Raw genomic sequence first — 23239 nt, 5'->3', positions numbered from 1 at the left:
GCAGGTTGCAATTGCCAATGCTTAAGGTTCCTTTGATGTTTGGCAGTGATGTTCCCCTTAGTTTTTTTGTTTTATGCAGTAGAACATCATATTCTTCCTCGTGCAGCACAAACCTGAGTGAACATGGGCCAGTGCAAGTTCCTTGCGCCGTAAGGCAAGTTTGTGAGTTCCTTGTGCCGTAAGGCACGTTTGAGCCTCCTCAAGAGTAGGCAAGGCCAGCGTACAGAGTCTGCCAGCCAGCTGGCAGAAGCCTCCATTCTGACAGAGGGAGAGAGCCAAGGCTGGGCCAATGCAAGGCTTTGGGGTGGGTGGGGAGGAGGCGGGAGGGAGGCATTCCTGGGCTGGGAGAGGGTGGGTGGTGGGCCCGTTCCTGCGGAGTTCAGAGCGGCTTCAAGCCACTCCGCTCCCCTCAGACTTGTACCACCTCAGGAGGTGGCGCAAGTTCAAGGAGACCCATAGGGACCAGGGCACCTTACCCTTGCTTAAAGGGAAAAGTTTCCCTTTGTCTCTGGTAGAGCCTATTCTGGCCCCTGTCCTGCACTTGCCTGTTCCAGCACAGGATAGGATTGTGCCCTTAGTGGGTTTCAGGATTTCCAGATGTCAGCTTAGCTGTATATTTCTTTATTCCCTTGATAATGCTCTACAGCAGTGCTTCTCAAACGTTTAGCACCAGGACCCACTTTTTAGAATAGGAATCTCCCAGGACGCACTGGAAGTGATGTCATGACCGGAAGTGATGTCATCAAGCAGGAAAAATTTTTAACAATCCTAGCCTGCAATCCTACCCACGCTTACCCAGGAGTAAGTTCCATTGACTATCATTGTTAAAAGCTTAGACATTGTAGCCTGGTATAAGTCCAGATCTCTGTCACATTTCCCCAAATGCAGTTACATACCATGGAAGCATCAAGTCTAATACAGGTTGAGTCTCATTATTCTCAAGAGTTCCATTCCCAGAACTCATGTGGATGGCAAAAATCACACTGTAGCAAATCAATTTAAAAAACAAAGCCTTTTGCCCTTTGTCCTAAAAACAGCCTTGCTGACCTTTGTGATGTTAAGATAGAGTCATTAAGACGACAATCCAACAATCAGTCTCTCTCCAGGCCCTTAGAAAGGATTATCTTTCTTTCACATGTAGGGGAAGGGAGGGGGTTGCTTGGAGAGAGAATGATTGATGGTCAGCTGGTTGCCCTCTAACTATTGTAAAGGACTGTTTTCCTCTAACTTAAAGGGCCTTTCTCACCATGTTGAGATAAAAATCTTTACAACAGTAAGAAAAGCATTTTAAAGGGGTGCATTTTTCCCCTTCTCCAGGATCAGCACATTCCTTCTTATTTGCAGTGGCCATTCTTGTTGAGTCAAATTTGTGTATAAAAAATCCATGTATAACAAGGTTGCACCTGTATATTAAAAATAAAATATTGAAATGAATGGGGACCCACCTGAAATTGGCTTGCGATCCACCTAGAGGGTCCCCACCCACAGTTTGAGAAACACTGTTCTCCAGAGTTTAGGGTGAAATGTCAAGTTACTATCTGTGAAACCAGGAAAATGAATTTCTGATTAGGTGTCAGCATCCATTTGTTTGCTTTTATCAATCCATCTCAGTAGTGTCCCCAAATACTGTTTCCGAGTTTCCACTCTTTCCTTGGGATTAGATACAGGGAGAGGAAAAACAGTTGACTGCTATCTATGCACTGATGACACTTCACCCCCAAACCACTGGACAAGCTGTCCTGGTGGTTTTATGCAGAGAGTATCAACCCAAATCCTCCTGATGCCTCTTGATGCAAAATGCTTCTCTCCTTACACGTTGATGTGCCAGGCTCTGTTCCTCCTACTCACCATTTTTCTGGCTCAGCACCTTTTTATCAGGGGTTTTTAGCAGAGGAATTTTATCAGGGTTTACAAAGTTTCTTTTGGGCCCCTTCCAATGGGGGGGGGGGAACATAGCAGAGCAGGATAGCAACATGGGTGGGCAGAACAGGGTGGGGAAGGGGGAAAACAGGGCAGAAGAGGGTGGCAATAGCTGGAACAATCTTTGGAGCCCAGTTCTACCATGCTTTCTGGTAGGAAAAAAAAAAAAACACCAAAAAGACTTAAAAAAAATACCAAAAGGTTAACAAATGAAGAACTGATCTTTATGTTCTTGCTGAACTGAAAGGCAAACAATTTATGAAAAAGAATTTCTCATCTCAAAGATCAATAGGAGACAAACAGAAGAAAAGAAAACAGGCATAAATTCTGAAAAAGTTGGTTTTGTGTTTCAAATCTTTCTCTTCTGGAGTTTGAAAAGCTAAATAATGGCAGAGAGAGGAGGAAAATGAATGGCTTTTTTTCCCCTTGTACATTGATTATACAAAGCACATAGCCATAAAACAATTTTCAGTAAACAGTAAATGATGATCTGTGGCCATGACAAGTTTTTTGATGTGCCACAATGTATTTGCTGATACTTAGCCTTTAGTGTTTTAAATTGCTTTTGAGTATTTCTTGTAAAATTATTGTTACTTAAAAGGAGTAAACATCCTATTGTGTGGTACTGCTGGTCATAAAATATCATGTTACGCCAATGCAACAGCAGTTCCTTGTTAACAGCCTGCTGGAAAAATGGAGGATTTTTTTTTCTTATTCTCCTTAGATATAACTAGTAAAAACTTTTCCTTTCAGTTCTTCCCTATAAACAGGTGTAGATTCAGATACTTTTGCAATATCTGTTCATATAAGAACTAGTGTAATGAGATATTGGGCGCAATCCTAACCCAGCACCGATGTAAGAGCAATGCAGCTCCTAGGTAAGGAAACAAACATTCCCTTACTTTGAGGAGACCTCTGTAATTGACCCCCAACTGCAGGGTGCAGCAGACATTCCATTGGCACAGCTCTGCCAGTGCTGGAAAGTGGGTTAGGATTTGGACCATTGTGTCCTAAGTGGTTAAATTCAACCTTACACCACTGTGTTCTCACCTATGGAGGAAAAGATACAACATAAGAACAGCCCCACTGGATCAGGCCATAGACCCATCTAGTTCAGCTTCCTGTATCTCAGAGCAGCCCACCAAATGACCCAGGGAGCACACGAGATAAGTACAAGTACATCACAAGCAGGTAAAGTAACAGCCTGATCTTCTCAGGTTGCCGAACCAGTGAAATGTACATACTTCCAACACTAGCTGCTGGAAAGCAGCTGTGAATCACTGGACACAAGCACAAGCTTCTGGAACTCCAGCAGGAAGACCAGAGCCTTCCCGCACATGCAGGCAGACCACGGATGGCTCGCTGGAGCAGGTAAGCCTGACTCGGGGGGTGAAATGAGGCAGTGGGTCAACTGCATGGGAATGGGATGGGGTGGGCTGACCAGGCCTGGGAGGAGGCGGGTTCAGCAGCAACAGTGCATGCCAAATCCAAACTACTTTTGCAGGCCTGATCCACCTGACAGATCAACTTGGAGTTGCGCCAGCTATACAGTTGGTGCAGATTCAAGTTGACCCACAGGAGCTAGGGCTTACCCTGGGACAAGGGGACATATGCCCCTTGCTCTGAAGAGATCTCCAACAGCCAAATCTCACCTGCGGGTTATAGCAGAGGCTGTGCTACCTCCATCGCCTCACTGCACTGGCAGTTAGGTAGGATTGGACAGTAATACTTCTGTCTATTCTGAATTTCATTCCTAAGCTTCCTAAGTAAAGCTACCCTCTGTTTCCTAGCACAGGTGAATAAGCGCTTTGTGGTGGGGGGTTGTGAGTAGGAAAACAACTGGAGGGTTACGTTGTTAACCAATTCTTCCTTTTTTCTCCTCTTCCACTATTCTCTGCTTAAGACGACAGGCTCATTTTCCTTGTGAAAAAACAAATACACAACTGTAAGGAGTCTGTTACACATATTTGCAGTACAACATATAACATTTATTTCCTCAAATTTCAAGCGATGGGTAATTCATCTTTCTACAGTGCTGATGCCGTATAAAATTTAATCTCGGTTGGATTAAAAAAAAAAGAATTCAAATGATTCAAATATGAATTTTAGTCAAATACTCACACAAGCAGCAGCTTTGCCATGTTAAGATCTGACATAAAAAGGCAAGCATATTTATCTTCTGAGTGTCTGAGAAATCGAATTCATATGTCCAAATAATTTATTTGAATTATAATAAAATCAATTGTTTCTTTTACAATAAAATCAATTGTAACTTCAAGATACCTTTAAAGTGATACTAGAATACAATCACTCATTCAGCAGGAACCTGGGGAATATCTTACTTTTATTGCTATACCCTTCCAGAACAAATGGTCAACACCACCGTTTTTGATGAAGGCAAACAACCATGTTTGCAAAATTTAATTTACAGGGTTGGATGGCCTTGGTCTAGTTCAGCCATTTTCAACCACTGTGCCATGGCATATTGGTGTGCCATGAGTGGTCCACTGGTGTGCCACAGGAATTTGGGGGACAGGGCCAATGGGGGATGTGAGCGTCCCCACTGGCAGCATGGTGTGCCTTGTCAAAAACCTGCTGGTGTGCCTTGACTATTTTAGTGCCTTGTCACTGCGCTGTGAGATGAAAAAGGTAAAAACCACTGGTCTCGTTGGTAGACAGCAGTGCCATAAGACAAATCCTATTGCATAGCTTTGGGCTTGCACAGTTTCCACAAAACAAGAAACACAAGTATACCTTTCATTTGGAGAAACTAGTGTTCCAAATGTAGGAGGTAAGCTTTCAAATTACAGAGGACATTTTCTCAAGCTATGCATTTGAGGTGCATCTTTGAACAGGAAGTCCAAAACGTTTTGTTGCCAAGACATACTATGCTTATCCCATTGTATGAAAGCTTTTTCTTTTCTGTTCTCAATTTTCAAATCAAGACAGAGAACATGGGATTTCAGGCTGGTCCTCTTGTATAATTACCTGGTAGCACCTTTGTGATCTTACACAGTCTATCTACCTCCACAAGCACCTTCTCTCCAGGTGAAGTTCATTTCCACTATCTGAGATCAGTGGTGTAGGAAAGTAGCTAGCAAGGGAGACGTACCTCAGGTAAGAAGTGGTGGTTGTAAAGAAGCTTCAGCTCTCCACATTAATCCTGCTCTTAAAACTGCACTGTAGCAACACCTCAATGTACACACGATTAGGGCAAACCCAGATCTACACAAACAGCTCTGCCCTTGTCTTTTGTCGTAAAAGCCACAGTAACTTCCAACGATTTGCAGAAGAATTCATTTGTTTGAATTTGTTTGTATGTTTGTTACAGCAAGATCATGTCTTCTCATACTGGGTCCAATTCTTTTTAATTTACTGTTTTGTACAATACAGAAGTCATAGGGAGGCTGCTAGATATCAACTCATCCACATTTCAGAATCTCAGCCTTCGTAATTTCCGGTTGAACATCTATTTTTAATGGATATATTTCCATAAACTAGCAACCCTAATGTGACCTAAAGACTTACTACTCCAGTGGGCCATGAGACTCTGTTAAAGGTAACAGAAGGATGCCTCAGGCTACCTTGCTCAACTACCAGCAGAACAGCTGTTTTAAATTTGAAGAGCTCAAACAAGAAAAGATAAAATCAATAGAGGCTTATTAGTGCTTCAAAGAGCTCTGTCACAATTGTACAGGTTTTAAATGAGAAGAGCATTCATATGTGGTCTGTGATATTATAATACTTTGAAATGATAATTTTAGGGTACTTTAGGATGACGTATTGACCATACACTGCAGACACTGGAGGCTGCACAAGATAAACATTAACCAAAAAAAATTCAAATTTTTTACAGCATGCTAGATAAATCACTCTAGCTTATTTTTGTCTCTCTTAAGACTCTCACCAGCCTGTTAACACATTTCCCATTCACAGGTTCATCAACAAACAAAAAAGCCCTTCATGGAAAACCCATCATGGGTTTGCCCATGAGGGCTTTCATCAAATTAAGATGTGTGAAACCTACTGTTCACTGCTCAATGGATGGTTTGTTTGAATGCTGGCAGCCTCGTGTTGTCGTGCCAAATGTTCTAGATGGGTAACAGTAGATCATCAAGATATCTGATGGTGTTATCCTGAGGTTCTCAAACTGGGGCATCGTGGCACCCCAACCTGAGAAGCACTGGACCCTTAAGGGGCAGGGGAAGAGGGAAAGCATCAACACAGTCCTCAGGATGCTGCTGCTGCCAGGGCTTTCTTACCTTAACATTTCCTGCACCTGCCTCTGGAGGGAGGGTGAGGGGAGCACCGTGCCCTCCTCAGGGCTCCCCAAGCCGCTGTTGCAGTAAAAAAAAATTATCGGAAACCACTTCTGGTTTTCGATCGCAAAACCGGAAGTGATTTCCAATCACTTTTTTACTGTAACAGAGGCTTGTGGAATCCTGCAGAGGGCTCTGCAGGGCTCCCCACAGCCCTGAGAGAGCAGTGCAGGGATTGGTAAGGGGGAAGACACCCCCGATCAGCAGCCGCAGCAGTATGATCCTGGGGATCACATTGCTGCCTTTGCCCCTCCTCCGCCACAACTTACCTTGGTTCCCACATTATCATTGGCCTCATCCTATTTGGATGCTGAGGAGACATTTCATTCTGGATTCTGGTGCTATCTCTGTCTTACCCTAAGCCTTTCTGGACAATTCCATACCAATGTCACAAGATGCCAAGACTCTCCTGGCAAAGCAATGCTGGTACAGTCCTTCCCAGTAACACCCCAATGCCCCTTGATACATTGACATACAGCCAAATCCTAACCAACTTTCAAGCACCGATGAAGCTGCAATGCAACCCCAAGGTAAGGGAACAAACATTCCTTTATCTTGAGGAGGACTCCGTGACACACACACACACACACACACCCCGGCAGAATGCACATGAACCCTGTTGGCATGACTGCATCACTGCTGGAAAGTTGGTTAGGATTGGGCTCACAGTCTTTTATCAATGGACCAGAGTCCTGACATCATCATGTCATTGCTATGACATCTGTGTGTCATCACCATTAAGTTGGCACATCGTCCATTTGACATCCATGTGTCTTTGTCATGAAGCCCATGCATCATCCGTGTGACATCTATTTGTCATCAGTGTGATGTGCAAGGAGCTATTCATTGCATCCAATCAGTCCCAACACTGGCAGCCAGAAATGTGTTGCCAGGGTGAACTGAGCAGGGGATTGGGGCAGGAACAGGGCCAATAAGCAACCAATGCGGGGGGACGGGACGTTCTCCTGCCAGCCATGAAGAATAAATTACACAGCCACAAGCAACACCTCAAGAACACCAAATGTACACACACGCTCACACACAACATGGCAGAGCACCCCTCCTGCCCCACAGGAGTCACTGTGGCATCAGCAGCAAAAGAGCAAAAGCAAAGAACTGCTAGGAACCCTGTAACCATGGTTCAAGTTACCTCATCCCACTCCTATAAACATATGCAGCCAGTGAATACGTTTGGAGCAGATCAAAGCACAGGTCAAAATATAGCTCTCCTGGAAAAGCACAGCCATTTGAAATAAATATACAAGCCCCTCAATGAGAAGGGTTTGAATCCCTGTTGGGGCATCTGCTGGCTGGGAGGAACATTTTTGCCAGGGGAGGGTCTGAGATGAGTCACAAGTGGAGCCTCAACAACACTCAGGCAAAGCAGGGTGCTGGTGGTTCACTGCACAAAGACACAGGCTAGGAGCTGAGTGAGATGGGTTTGAGCCCAGCCAAGGGACTTGGCCTCACCAGCAGGGCACTGCACTCACCTTTTGCATGACTGGCCAGCTACACCCATGGCAGGGATAAAAGAAGAGAGGAAAGCGGGTCTAGAACCCACACTGGTCAATCCACAAAGCTGTTCTCCACCTATGCACAGCAGGAGACAAGCAAAGACCAGGCCACCTGGCATTTTACACCTTGCATCACTGCAAACAGAACTGGGAAGCTGTAGCACACTGGCTCATCAGAGGAAGCACTATTGTACTGCCAGTCATGCGGGCAGGTGCCAGTGATGCACAAAGGGCATTGGGTGTGTGTGGGTGTGCCTTGCTGGCCAGGCCACTGCAGTAGGCAACTTGTGTCCTGCCCGGATAAAGGCTGGAACATCCATACATAGGGCAAGGTTGGAATGCCCATGCATATCACCATTTGATTTGACAGGGTTTTGGGCTTTTTTGGTCCAACAACTTGGTATTTATTTGCGAAGTTGTCTGCCAATATCATCATCAAGGTTACGAAACTGAATGGTGAACTTCTGTGGTTCTGACAGAAACTTGAAATACAAAACCTTGCCATAGATCAAACTGTGAATGTGTTCTCATTCAGTGAGATGTATGTGTTTTGGAAGTTAAGCCACTTCATGTTTTGGGGTGGTTGTTTTTAATGCGTTTGGATACATTAGCTACAATCTAAAACTGCAGACTGTGCTGACATTACAATGAGCACAACACATTTTTTATTTATTTTGCTACATTTAGAGCAGAGTTTGCATGACCATGTGCTAATGGAACTGTTCAAAGGTTATTTATTGCAGGCTTCGGCTCTAAGCAAATCCACTCAAAGCATTTTCAATCAAATGAAAAAGACTTATGTCCACAAAAATGTAGCCAGGGACTGTTATCATGCGTTCTACATTTCTTTAAAGAAAATATATGAAGATAAAACTCAAGAATTTCTATATACATCCAGCACATGCCTGATCTTGTCTGATCTCAGAAGCTAAGCAGGGTCAGGCCTGGTTAGTACTTGGATGGGAGACCGCTTGGGAATACCAAGTGCTGTAGGCTTATACCATAGTCTTTCGAGACTGAAGGTTGCCAACCATTTCATAAGGGTAAAATTCAGAAACAGGTGCATGCAAGACATACCTCTGTTTGCAATTCCCAGATCTTCACATCTTGTTGAGACCTGGCTTCAGCATTTTCCTCAAAATCTTCAACAATGCTTTCCACTCCATTCTGATGTCCATCATTATATATTAAAATGAAAGATAGTGTTTATCTTAGTGCAATCAGAAAAGAATTAGGATGCATACTGCCTTATCACACTGAACTATCTCTCTAGTTTGCTTGAAATACAGAGCTGTCAAACTCAAAACATACAAATGGATCACCACTTTAAAAAAAGCTCTGTGAATTTCAGGTGTGAAACTTCCACACGTGAGTTCAAGATTGTGGCCTTAGTGTTATTAAAACAAAAGTAAATAGTACTTTGGGTCATTTTGGACAATACTGTGATGGGTCATCCTCACTGTATGGAAAGATGTGTGTGTGCATCTCTTCCTCCCCACCCAGTGGACTCTCCCACTGTTATCAATTGCATGGGGGTGTGTCTGTGTGTATCATGAAATTGCATATTTCATGTGGTTCTAGTTGGGAACTAGTGTTAGGGACAGTGTTACATCCCTGAGGATATATTGATTTTAAAAGACTTACTTTTTCCCCACATGTATCAGAATTTAAATAGATTAGGACTTTTTGATTACGTTCTACAAGTGGAAACCACTGTATAGGAAATAAAAATGTTGCTGACTCACTACGTTTGTTGCTCAACTCAACAACAGAACAGGGAAAACCACAAATGTGTATTAACTGTTGACTCATCTAGACTGCTTCTAAAAAAAAATCTCAAATTTGCAGTCATGGAAGAGCTGGAACCCCTGATGCTCAATCCAAATGGGATTTTTTAAAACCATTAGCACGCTTTTCTAGTCGTTGATTGGATTAGGACAGAAGAAACCAGCAGGGGTGACAGTAGTAATAGATTACACAAACTGTGTTCAAAACCCTATGTAAATAGAAAAAATTGTTTCAGGCAAAGGGATTATAGCAATTATTTTCTTCTAATTTAATTTGAAATCTCCAAAGGCTAACTGATTTAGAGCATTCCGAACCACGAGATCTGCAGTCGAACATGAACTTTTGTCCCTTAATTTGTCTCAATGACATTCTAACTTTGCAGGAAGCAAAAAAGATGACTCACTAATTCCCATGTTTGTTTCCAGGTTTGACAACAGCTATTTTGTTTACGCTTCCAAAAGGACATTATGGTGCCACCATCTAAAATGTTTTAATGGCATAGGAAAACAGTGCTTATTGCCCTTTCCTTACAAGTGATGTGGAAGTGACAGAGGAAAATGCCTTCATCATTTGAAGTTCAACCTGTTTAGTTTTTTTAAAAAACTAAAGAAAAAACTAGATCACTACAATCTTCTTCCTAGCATATGGAGCTTCAGCAGTCATTAGGGAGATTGGTCTGACTTTTGCATATCTTTCCTCCCTTCAAACAGCTGGTGAACATACTTTTCCCCTTCGTTTTGGGCTATACACCTTCATGTACAAACTCTGAAGTCAGCAGAAATGTGACTTGAAACAAAGCAATAATTCCAGCAAGTTTGCAGAAAAAGACATACAAAATGAGTGAGAGGTGTGTGATGGCTGTCCCACCCTGAGAAGTTTCACAAGTCTTTCTGAAGCTTTTCTGAGGTCCCCTGCGATTCCTCAGATGAGGAGGAACCCACAAAGTTTGCTTTAGCTGAGACCTAGTGATCTAGGGTTGTGCTGACTCCCAAGGACGCGTGAGAAGGTTTGCTAGTCCTATTGAAAATTTTCCAGCTTTCCTTTCAATCCTTGAGATTTTGCTTGAAGTAAGTCCTTAAACAATCACCTTTACTTTTTGTTTTCAACAACATTTCAGCACAGCTGTATCTAGGACAGCGCCTGAAGGGCACCTGCCCCAGTCTCTACACCAAGGAGGGGAGCATCATTGCTCCTCAGGCTCTGTTCTGGTTACAGAGAAGGTGCTGGGAAGCCTCCACAGGAAAAAGAACAGGGAGAACCTTGTGAAATCACTGTTCCTGGGCACTGGGGCAGTACATTACGCCTCTGCATTTCACTACCAACTCAAAGTACATGATGACTTTAATTGGACCAACTTCTTTAGGGCTAACTTTTTCAGGTGCTAGCTGTACACGGAAAAAGTGTGTGCGTGTGAATGCTTGTGCATTTTACATATATAAAGATACCTGGTAGCTTGACCAGGCAAGAAAATCCATCTCCCAGCAGTTTGTTGGAAAAGCAACAGCATGTGAGCGGAGCCACCCAGTACACACATGGCCCCATCCTATCCAGGCCACCAGTAGAATGCATGTTCTGCTGGTGGATGTGTCAGGTTCCCGACAAAAGTGCCTGGAACTGGTGTGCATCATGCTCACTGAGCACAACGAAGCCAATAGAGCAGTCCTTGGGAGCTGTGCATGCTCACTGGTGGTAAAGATATCATCTGTCAGTGCCACGTAAGGCAGCAGTGGGGGTGGATGGTGAGAGGAATGGGGGAGAGAGTGGGAGGAACCTGTTTCTGGGTAGAGGGGAAGAACCAGGAATTGAGGAGGAGGGGTGAAGCCAGCAGCAATGGCACTTGTCAGATCTTACTCCCTATTTTGCAGACCTCTTCACTTCTTTTTCCTTCCTATATGTCACCCAAATAGAGACGCACAGGCAGCCCTAGGGTTTACAGGGAGGAAAGTAAAAATAATGTTTACTTATCTCTTTTGATAAACACCTGCGCAGCCATCCATAACTTGGACACTTGTAACTCCAATTATTGTAATCTGATAATCAGTTTACAATTGTGCACCACTTAACGACAGGGATGCGGACCAGCATTCCTGTCATCAAGCAGGCCTTGACACTATGCAAAGCCGCTGTAGGCAAGGGGGAGCTCCACTCCCCTTGCCTCAGGATGCTCGAGGGGTGCAAGCTCCTGACCAGTGGCGGCCATCACATATGCGACCTGTTGCTGGCCAGAAGATCATTAAGGGGCGCACATCTGTTTATAAATAGAAAAGGGCATAAGTATTAGTATCCACCAGTAGGGGGAGTATCTTGTTACTTGGTTAAAGGCTTGTGAGTTGCTCTACCTTTACTAGACTTCTGTCCACCTTCTTTTTCTAGTCTTGTTGGTTGGTTGTGTAACACCCTGTATAACAAAGGCTGTAGTTCTTTCCCTGTTGAAGTAAGTTCTGGTCTAGAGGGTAGAGCCTCAGGGCAGGAGGTCTGGTCTAGAGGGTAGAGCCTCCATTTGCCTGAAGATTAACATCCACAAGGTCGCCAGTTCGAGGCCACCGGCACCGTGCGACCTTGAAGCAGCTGGCAAGCTGCAGCTGAGCTGTTCCATCTGCTCGGAGCGTGGGAGGATGGAGGCCAGAATGTTAAACCAGATCGGAGTGTAACATCTTGAATGTGGTGGTTCTTGAAAGAGAGAACCTTCTTTCAATTTGTAAAAATCCCTGCGTGGATTTAATAAGCCTGCCTGTGTAAACCGCCTTGAATAAAGTCTTGAATAAAGACCAAGAAAGGCGGTATATAAATACTGTATATTATTATTATTATTATTATATTCTTCAAAGAACTCAGCTTTACTATCTGTGGAGCTGATTAATTCCCTTTGCTTTGCTATACAATGATTATCACAACAGAACAGCAAATGATAGTACAGAACCAGCACTGAGAAATTATATGAATTTTAATTGCACTTTAATTTCATGTATGAGTAAACAGATAGTTCAGTAGCTAAGAAAATAGTGTACCTCACAATAGTCAAGAGTGATCTCCCAAAACATAAAGGTAGCGCAAGATCAATTTGTGATACAGAAATAAATGCCTGATTGAATCTGTCCCATATTCTTCTTTCCACAAATGTACATCTGCCTTTCCCCCCCATACAGTTCTGTTTACGTTCTAGTTAGACTGGTGGGGGGGGGAGAAATCGTTTCAGGAGCTACAATGAAAATACAAATCTACCGTCTCCGTATTCTACATATTTAATCAAACAGGTGTGGAGATATGTTTACATTTGCAGCAGGTGTAAGTTCTTCTCTGAACACTGTGCCCAGAATTTCAAAGTACGATCCTAGGGTGATGTGTTTACATTTTATTTGCCAAGTTGAGGAGGAAGCTGCTTTTAAAATCCTCACATTATGAAGCAGTCAGGCCCCCAAGATGGTGGACCTTTTGCACCCCCTACTGACTGAGTTTCATTTTGTAGCTGCTCAGATTCAGTAGAAGTTAGCAAAGCCAACACTCTTATCTAGCTATATGTTCTGTAAGTTACCTAAAGGCTCAGACATGACCTTGTCTCTTGCAGCTCACCACATGTACAGAATTTCCAATGGAAAAAGCAACTTGCTAAGTAAGGAAGGAACCAAGCCGTGTGACCAAGAGTGTGTGTGGATTGTATCTTTTCCCTTCCTTGTGCTCTGTTGGTTGTTACTTCATAAGCTTTGCGAAAGTTTTCCCCTGGAAGCTTTGTGGTACTGAGTAGAAGAGGGTGTGCCAAGAAGAAGGCAATCTTTCTAAACATTGGCAATCCTTTACTGTTTATTTCAACTTGAATAGAAAAGCAGTTATTTTCAGTTAACATGGGTTCTATTTAAGATGTGATGGGGTTTATATTGAATGTAAAGAAAGAATTAAAGGTGCAATCCTAACCCCTTATGTCAGTGCTTTCCAGCACAGGCATAGCGGTGCCAATGGGACATGTGCTGCATCCGGCAGTTGAGTGTCACTCACGGAGGCCTCCTTAAAATAAGGGAATGTTTGTTCTCTTACTTCAGAGTTGCATTGCCCTTATGTCAGTGCTGGAAAGCATTGACATAAGGGGTTAGGATTGCGCCCTAAGTCATTTCTGCCCAACATCGCATATACGCAACAGGGACCAAATAAGTATACTTGTAAGCTGGGCAAAAATGGGTTAATATTTATCACAGTGATCCATGTGAACACCACAGAAGAGAAACATACATGTCCAAACCTATTAATGGGGAGCAAGACCCTTTATCCATTGGCAGAGTTTCCATATTTATATAAAAAGTTAGATGGAACTTGTACTGAATGAACATGATTTCATAGGACTAAAGGCATCACCATCTCCAGAAAACCTGACACATGTATGTACAGTGAAATCACCCAATAGTTTGATCCCCTAGTCATGTACTATACATAGAAGCATTGTCCGATTTCCTCACACTTATTTTTTTCTATAGTACACTACTTAGCACACTGCTGGAAGGTGCTTTATGGCTGCTTTATGGCAGCCAGTGCTGGCAAAACATGTTCTGCCAATATTCAAAGCCCATAGGATTGGGCTGTGAGACAGACTTGAAAGACTCTCACCATTCATAATCAGAAGTAATACTGAAGTAGATGTGAAACGGTTGTTGATAAAATGTGACACCTGAAGCAACTCTTTAAAAAGCAGTATGCTAATTTGTTGTCCCCACATACATCAATTAAGCTGTAACCCAAAGATCAGGTTGAAAACACACATGACATTTCAAAATATTTTCCATTAAACTATGCCCATCCCTATTAAGTCTGGAATTTTGCATTTGTAAAATGCATTAGCTATATTTTTAAACATAAATACAGTCATAGAAGAATTGTTTTGAGAAGAGTATTCCATGTTTACATCTGGACATATTCAATAAGCCTATTAAAAAAAAATAAAGTCTTATAATGAGCAAATTCATTTTCCCTGAAAAAGCCAAAACAGCAACTTATGGTATTAGCAAAATACATTTTTAAGTCTATGCTGCACACCAGTGGTCAGTAAGAGTATGTGCACATTTCTGTGATTACAGTGCAAAGATTCCCCACAACATCTTTCATTGGACAACTAGAGCACAGTACATAGTAATATTTTAGAGTGATAATGAACCTTGCCATTGGATATTCCAATTCTTACCAAGGAAAAGATAAACATTTGAAACTTGAGCAAGTTCTTTGGAAAGGCTGTCGCTGAAATCATGCTAATTAAGCAGTTCCATCTTAGAAGATTAAAAATGTTATAAGACTACTGGATTGGTTTATCATTTCTATAGTAAACAACCATGGACAGTTTGTGACATATCTAGAGGTGTTTGTTTCCAGTGAGTAAGACAGGATTATAGCCGAAGCCTTACTGAACACAATGGGCTTACTGCTGAATAAGGTAAATAACTGTTTTCAAACACCACTAACAATCTAAGCTCCAGCAAGAATCCATAGAAGATCCTGGATAGCATCCCACCTAACACTTCTGCTACTGAGAACTTTTCCAGGGAACAGAAGTTCCCTCCAGGAACATAAAAAAATGTTGCTAGGGATCCTTTGTGTGATTACTAATGTGTGTAAGTGAGCTAAAGTAAAAAGATACAACAATATATGGTATCAGTGAATAGGTAGAACCAAAAACTACAACAAACAATGGCACCAGTCCCAGAATTTTTGAAATTCTCCATGTCAGACAAGAAGTCAGTGACAGACAAGAAGTGGAGTCAAAGTACAACAGAGACAATCCATGGAATAGTAATGGAATTCTGGTGGTATACTCCATAGGCGTGTTGATGTCTTTACCCTGCCCCCAACCTGACTGGAGAGGCAGACTCATGAAAATGACAGTCTCTGATGGGCTTCTGGGCCCCTCCTGAGGAGTAGGACAAGTTGCGTACTGTTGTTGGGGATCTCTCCATGGTACAGTTCACCCTTCACTGTCTGCTCCCTGCCTGCTTGCTCACCTGCCTGAGATACAGTCTGAAATGTTAGCTGGTTGCTGGCATTTTTGGTAGGAATTTTTTGCTGTTATCAAAATTGGCATGATGCTATCAGTTTGTTTGTTTTTTCCGCTTATCCAAGACTGGCTATGGGTTGGGCAGGGATTCTTTTTGGCTTAATGTTACAGTGCTGGTTTGGTCACTTTGGCAGGTATCGTGCCTGGTAGGTAGATTTATCTAAATGGCACCCGTGCTAAGGTGAGCGAAGTCAAGGGAATAACTAGGACCGTTCATACGCTATTCCCACTGGGTAGGTGAGGCTGGCTGGAAGTTCCCTTGGCTGGATAAGCTAGATCCCTTTGGGGTATATCTAAGGGGCATTGATGCTGTCCTGCTGCCTTGACCCTTTGGGGTTTAAGGGGATAAGCCGCTCTGACCCAGCCCACATTCAGCTTGGAGTCAGTAGGCTATGCCCATTTTCATGGGGATAACAGTTAGTTCTTCCCCAGCCTTAGTGCCCTCACAAGGGGTAGTTTAGTTCCTTGCTGAAGTTTGATTGTGATAGCTTAATAAAGTGGCCCTAATATCCAAGACTGTGTCTCGCGTGCTTACCGGGGGGGGGGGTGCATGGGTAATGGGTAATCTGCTCACCCCTATGGATAATCTATAATTTCAAAGGCAAAATTTAAGGATTTAAGATTTATTCATGCATTTTAAGACTTTTGATTTTATAAAGAGGGAACAAACAAAATGGGCTCCCAGTTGTTTATTTTTATATATTGATTTAGATCAGGGGTGCCCAAACCTCGGCCCTGGGGCCACTTGCGGCCCTCGAGGCCTCTCAATGCGGCCCTCAGTGAACCCACAATCTCCAATGAGCCTCTGGCCCTCCGGCAATTTGTTGGAGCCCACACTGGCCCATGCAACTGCTCTCAGTGTGAGGGCATCTGTTTGACCTCTCACATGAGCTGTGGGATGAGGGCTCCCTCCAATGCTTGTTGTTTCACATCTGTGATGCAGTAGCGGCAGCAAAGGAAAGGCTGGCCTTGCTTTGTGCCAGGCCTTTTATCAGCCTTGAGCTACTGCAAGACCTTCATTCGTTCATATAAGTACATCATGAATATGTAAACTATCTAAAATATGCAAGCATTTATGTAAACTTATGTAAATTTATTCAAATTTTAAATGTAAATTAATTCTTTTTTTCCCCCCGCCCCTGACACAATGTCAGAGAGACAATGTGGCCCTCCTGCCAAAAACTTTGGACACCCCTGATTTAGATTTACACACTGCCTTTCAACCTTTCCAGGAGTTTATTTTTTTTGTTACACATGGAAGCTTTCTCTGGCAACATACCTGCTTTAAATTTTCCTGATTGGATCTTCTCAGTTCTTCATATTTCCATTTCCACAAAGACTTTTCTGATTTTAGCTTCTTTAACTCCTTCTCCAGAGATGAGCGGATTCTGCAACATTGGAAGAACAGTCACAAAACAGTACTCAGCAGGACTATATTGGCTATAGGATTATTTTGTTCCATTTGTGCCTTTTTCATTTTCAAAAGTGATTAGATCCTAAGCTTTCATGCTAGGATGCTCCATTACTAGAGCTCCTTCCATGGACTGTGATGAAGCTGTAGTCTCAGAAGCTGTGGAACATCAGAATAGCAGTGCTGCTGGCTTTACTTTTTATTAAATACACAACACAATTCTGGGTAACTTAGATTCCAAGAATGCCTCCTTCAGTCCTATGCTCAGTGATTTGAGAAAGTCAGCTTGGATTATTGGACTATTCTGCACACATGTGCATGGAATTGGGCTGGGCTGCAGTTCTGATGAGCAAGAAATCTTAGTTCTGTATTCAGTAGTAGGTGAAGTGTGGACTTCAGTCACCCAAGATCTTAGTGATCCCTAATCCAGAAATGAGTAGGCAGCAAAGACCATCACACATAAACCAGCAAGACAGTGCAGGAGGTGAAGTCAGCCTCCCTTTCTGAGTCCACATTCAAAGGACTGGGCACTGCAAGAGACTGTGCTTGGAGTGAATTCTCTGAAAGTACAGAATTACATGTCTGCAGGTAGGATGTTCTGATAATGTCTGGATACTCACACTGTTGTGTTTTACTTTTGGTTGAAACCAAACTAAATGTTTTTTGTCAGTGGAAGTGGGGTGTCACAACTGAAGATTAGCATTTACTATATCAGCAGTGCCCAGACTGATCTTAGTATATGCTTTGTCTGGGTATCTTTTTCACTAACAGAGATTATATTCCAGAACTGTAAACCGGGAGGGGGGCAGTAGTCTGCTGTTGAGAAGGGGATTATGAAGGCACTGCTGAGGTTGTTGTCAGGAACAGAAACAAAGCAACTGGAATACCCACCATTGAGAAGTGTGATCTGTACAATTAGAAAGAATTTGCATAATATGAAAATTGGCTGGCTGGATTTACAAAACTGGACTATGGCAACCCTATAAGTAGCACGAGGGCAGAACAATATCACTTAAAATTTGCGTAGGTTTCTCACTTCGTTCAGGTAAGTGCTTTTGAAAACACTATCCATTCATCGTTTTTTAATCATATTTTTATCTGCTGTATGGATAATAGCACATAGCAGCAAGGACCCACTCAGAGTGAAGCACTATGATTTTCACGAAAAGAAATTATTCATCTTTTTCAACCTGTCCTGTTGCAATGAATGGGACTCTAAAATGTGACAATTACATAGGACTCTTCTCTTGGTTTATATCAGGACATTTACAGTTCAACCAAGTCTATGTTTAAAGTAATGCTCGTTGTGTTCAGTGGAGGACCAGCCCAGCCATGAGAAGGACTGAAGTGGCTGTTTCAAGTGGCAGGCTGGAGGAAGCAGCAAACTGATGAGAGGTGCCCAATGCCCCGCGTCTGCCTGCCACTCAACTGAGAACAAGCAAGAGGAGGTTCAGGACAATAGCAATCCACCTCTCCCTCCAGCACCACCACTGCAAGCAATTGCAGTGGCGGTGCTGGAGAAAGAAGAAGGGGGGCAATATTTTTCTGATCACTCTCTTCCAGGAGACTGATCAAATGGGAACTGCTCCTCCTCCCCGCTTCCATCTTGCCGGGGCAGGGAACCCTTCCACTTATTTTTAGCTCTACCATCTGCTGGTCCCTGCCCTGCCACTCCTCAAGTACAGAGACTGCTTGGATCCTGCCAGAAGCAGAGTCATTGTCTGCTCCCAGCATGATTTGTGCGCCCTTTCTCTTTGAAGGAACTGAGTGGGAAACAGCAGATGACAGAGCTAAAAGAAAGAAGCCCTTGGCATGGTGCTCCATCCTTACCCTTCCTTTCTTCTTCCTGCTCAGCCTGTGTTAGATGATTGGGTGAATAAGGAGGACATGGCAAATAAGAAACAAGAAGGGAAGCGCAGGAGAAAATTGAACAGGATGGGAAATCAGGACGCAGGTTCAACTTGGGCTGGCCCTGGTTCAATAGTGCTTACTCTCAGGCAAGTATAAACTGGAACCTTAATAGCTTATTTTACATTAAACTGGGATGGTGAGGGGGAAAAATTTCCAGCAGTGTCATAATATATTATTTTTGGATACAGATTTCCTAAACATAACAGTGATTCAATGTGATAGTTAACTGCATCCTTTTCGTGATAAGAAGAGTTTCCTGATAGGCAGATATGAAGACAGCATAGGGGCACTTTGTCAAATACCAACCTATTCTAGCAGCTCATTATTCTAGGGGAAAATGACATTTGCTTGCTCAAAATCACAGAAATGAATCTTTAATGCTAACACTTTAATCTAGTTCTTTTGGTCCTTCACTGAAACTTTCAAAGTGTTGCGTTACTTTATGTTATCTGATATGAGGCACATATGCAAAATATATGCCTTATTTAGCCTATAATTGTTCTGCTTTGCAGATCTGCAAACATAAATGACTCCCAAAAGGATAGATCGACAGCATGATCTTTTGAGATTAGAAGAACTGTTTCCTCAATAATCTAACAACATTGAGAAAGTATCTGAAGAAGTCATTCCACTTTAACAGCCAAGACAAGTGGAAGAAGAAAAAAAAATGAAAAATCAATTAATTTGTAAAGAACAGAATATCTCATTGGTAGAGTATGTGCTCTGCATGCAAAAGTTCAAGGTTCAATCCCTGGTATCTCTAGGAAGGGTTTGTTACTAGAGGCTTGGGAAAAGAATTAAAACAACCTTCTCTACCATCATAGCATTGATCCCAAAAGCTGAAACTTCATGAAGTTGCTATGTAGCCCATAGGAGAAAATCAATGGCAGACCTACCATTCGCTTGATGGGGCAAATGCCCCAGATGTAGAACCTCATGCACCTCTATGACCATGTGGAAGCCTCCCTGAGGCTCCCGATGCAGTTGGAAACTGTGCTTCTGGTTTGCCAGAAGCATAGTTTAAAGTGTCGGGGAAGCTTCAAGAGGCTTCCCCAGCATGTCCTGGAGTCGCGTGAGTCTCTGTGTGCCCCAGGTAAGTGGGGGGGTGGATTTGTATGCAGGGGTGGCAGCATCCTGCGAGGGGGCGCTATCGCAGGCCTCTGCCCCAGGGCATGGGATTGGGGAGGTCCGCTACTGGAGAAAAAATGCATATATCCGTAAGTATCTGGCCTCTATGGCTCTGCACATAAAACTAACCATAACTGGATTTGAAGGAGCAGAATTCAACTCTAAAGACCAGTTCTGGCCTAAATGCTAGAAGTGAATTGCAATTCCACTTAGCCACGTATTTATGGATCGATTTATTCACAGTTTCATACCATTTCTGTATTGCTGTCGATAATTACAAAGCAGTATACAATTACATGGCAGGAACTGGGCATCATCCTTTGCCTGCCCTCCCCCCCTTAAACCCATTTGCACCTCCATTCCGCCCTTCCCCGCACCTCCGCCAGCCTGTAAAACTCCTACCTTCTCCAATGGGTGCAGACCTTCAACTGGTGCTGGCAGCCCAGCACAGGACTTTGTGCCGCCACCAGGAGCCTCTGTGCTGCTGCAACATGCCTTATGGCACGTTTGCAACAGTACACATGCACGTCCCACTGGTGGACAGAATTGTACTTAAAGGCTGCAATCCTATACTCACTTTCCTGGGAGTAAGTCCCCACTGAACACAATGGGACTTGTTTCGTAGTAAACATGCACAGAATTGCCTGTTTAAAAAATGGTTCAACAACAGAAAAACTAGTTTTGAACTTACTTTTGTTCCTTTTGCAAGATTTTTTGTGATTCCTGGAGATGCATATGGAGCCCAGACATTTGTGTTACTTCATCATCCTGAGAATGTAGTGGATTGTCTTTTTTGGGGTTAGGATTTTCTAAAGAAGCTGTACAATTTCCTCCAGAATCAAGAATTTCCAGATTGAACCTTGCATCTTGGTGATTTCCTGAAGTATTTTTGGTTGCATAAAGAATCTAACATAAAAAATGCATGAACAGTTATACATTTTTCAGCAAAGCATATTTATACCTAGTTAGTACATTTTTCTCTGTGTACGTATATATCTGAGGGGAAAAGAGAGAGGGAGGGAAAGAGAGAAGGAGCAAGGAGACACTTTTTTGGGGGGCAATTTTTAAAAATGCTGTGCCTGTTTACCTAACAGATCATTCTTACCTCAGAAGACTTGTCCTGAACATATTTAGTGGGGTTGTTCTCCAGAGGTTCCAAGTGATATTCCTGCATCCAGAAAGAACCAGTTTCAGAGCAACCAAAGTTCTTTCTCCAGGTATTTCCAGCTTCCACTTCATTTTCACTAAGTAAACCATGATTTATTTTTTTCAGAGCACTCAGCTCTTTTATTGTGGCTTCCAACTTGAGCCTCAGTTCCCTTCCCTCCTCGCGGGCTCTGTTCCTTTCTGCCCTCACTTTGCTCCATTTCTCCCTCCAGTTGGCTGTACAGTCTGACCACCAACGCATGGTTTTCTCCATTTGAGCTGCCCGAGCCTTTGCTTCTTCAAGTTCTCGAAGTCGTAGTTCCTCACAAATCTCCCAGTCACTGCAGTTATATATATACATACAGGGGTGATATGATGATGTTGGAAAGACTCTCGGTGATATTACATTTGAATTACAGGTTCTACATGCCACAGCATAGTCCCTTCCTTCAACTTCATAAGGCTCTTTGGCTTGCTTACTAAGTTGTTGCTCATCTTCTATCATGTTACAGACAGATTCAAAATTCATGTCTCAGGGTAGTTTACTTGTTTTCTATATCTAAAACAAAAAAAGGATAACTTTATAAACATAACTTTCACACTTTATCCACCGACACAGTGTCAGAGAGATAATTTCTAGTTTCACAGGACCATTAATGGCACACTATTTAACTAATGCATGATCTAAATCTAATCATCATTTGTGGTGCCAAATTTAAATCACAGAAAAATGTATACTTTGTGAACTTAATCTTATTTCACCTAAGTGCCTTTCTCCCTTTGAAGCTGGTTTTGTTTTCTGATACAAAGAACAAAGTAGAACTGAGGGCACAATCCTAACCCCTTATGTCAGTGCTTTCCAGTGCTTTCCAGCACTGACATAAGGGCAATGCAGCTCTGAGGTAAGGGAAAAAACATTCCCTTACTTTGAGGAGGTCTCTGTGAGTGACACCCAACTGCAGGATGCAGCACATGCCCCATTGGCACCGCTATGCCACTTGCTGGAAAGTACTGATATAAGGGGTTAGGATTGCACCCTTAATCTTTTTTAAAAGGGCCAGTGTCGTTTTTCAGCCATAATCCTATTGCCAAACATCAACAATAACACTGATTTGTAGCACAGTATGGTTTGCATGATAGCTATGAAGTAAAACAAGCCTTGGATCCTTTCTTAAAAATGAGTTTCACAGAGCTTACATCATGTGAATCAGAGTCTAAAGTTCACCATTTCAGAAGATATACAGTTTTTTGTATAAATGGAAATAACATACTGTGGGCCATCAGAATGGTACTTTGGCAAAATATTTCATCTCTAGACTTCCTCTCCATTATCAATTTATATATTACTGAGAACATGTGGCAAGTTATTGAGAGATATTTATATTTCCACTTAAAGAAGTGTTCATAACATAGTGAAAAAAAAATATTTTGATGACACACATAATGTCTCCGACTATAACAAAAGATCAGACAAAACACCAAAGGAAACAAGTTCTCATCCATTATCTCTAACACAACCTATTTTGAATCCACCACATAAATAAAACTCATCTCCAGGCTTGATACTTCCAATGAGTCTGATAAATCCTACCGCTGAATTCAGATGATAGTATTAACACTTGAAGACCACCCTTATGACCTGGGAGAGCACAGAATTTGTCAGATTTTTTTCCTAGAAATGTTGCAACAGGATTGGGAACTATAAGTCAAAAGTCTTAAGAGCCTACTTTTTCTTTTCTTTTCTAAAATGATGTATTTTTATACATCAAAGGGGAGAATACACAGATCATGGCAGTGGATGTGTGTGCGAATGACATCCCCCCCCAATGCAGCTGTCAAGTAGAACTGCAATGTCAAATTTAGTGGAGCACCTATAGTCAAGTTATAATCTGCCCAGTATTAGCAAGAGTAAAAAACATCACAACCCCATGCAGAGCACTCCACCCATCCACACAAGAATTCCTAGAACTCCTAATTTCCATATCAAGTTGACACTACCTGTCTTGCATTTACTCATAAAGTCAAATTAGATGTGTGCCTAATCGAGCAATGTGGCCTGGGGGAGGTGTGAATA

At 42.6% G+C, this 23239-nt stretch overlaps 1 protein-coding gene across 1 annotated transcript in view; it reads right to left on the bottom strand.

The window, feature by feature from the left end:
• Positions 1 to 21694, bottom strand: part of CCDC102B (coiled-coil domain containing 102B) — a 29113-nt gene extending 7419 nt beyond the window's left edge. The window contains exons 1-4 of the mRNA XM_066624439.1: positions 21125 to 21694; positions 20711 to 20925; positions 16849 to 16957; positions 8831 to 8920 (exon numbers count right to left, since the gene is read on the bottom strand). Coding sequence (XP_066480536.1) covers positions 8831 to 8920; positions 16849 to 16957; positions 20711 to 20925; positions 21125 to 21694 — 984 coding nt within the window. The remainder of the gene's footprint in view (positions 1 to 8830; positions 8921 to 16848; positions 16958 to 20710; positions 20926 to 21124) is intronic.
• Between the last annotated feature and the right edge of the window lie 1545 nt (positions 21695 to 23239).

Source organism: Tiliqua scincoides, chromosome 4 (assembly GCF_035046505.1).
Source record: "Tiliqua scincoides isolate rTilSci1 chromosome 4, rTilSci1.hap2, whole genome shotgun sequence".
In the NCBI taxonomy this organism is placed as follows: domain Eukaryota; kingdom Metazoa; phylum Chordata; class Lepidosauria; order Squamata; family Scincidae; genus Tiliqua; species Tiliqua scincoides.
Note: the sequence above shows the minus strand (reverse complement) of the source record. Positions and strands in the feature narration are given on the sequence as shown.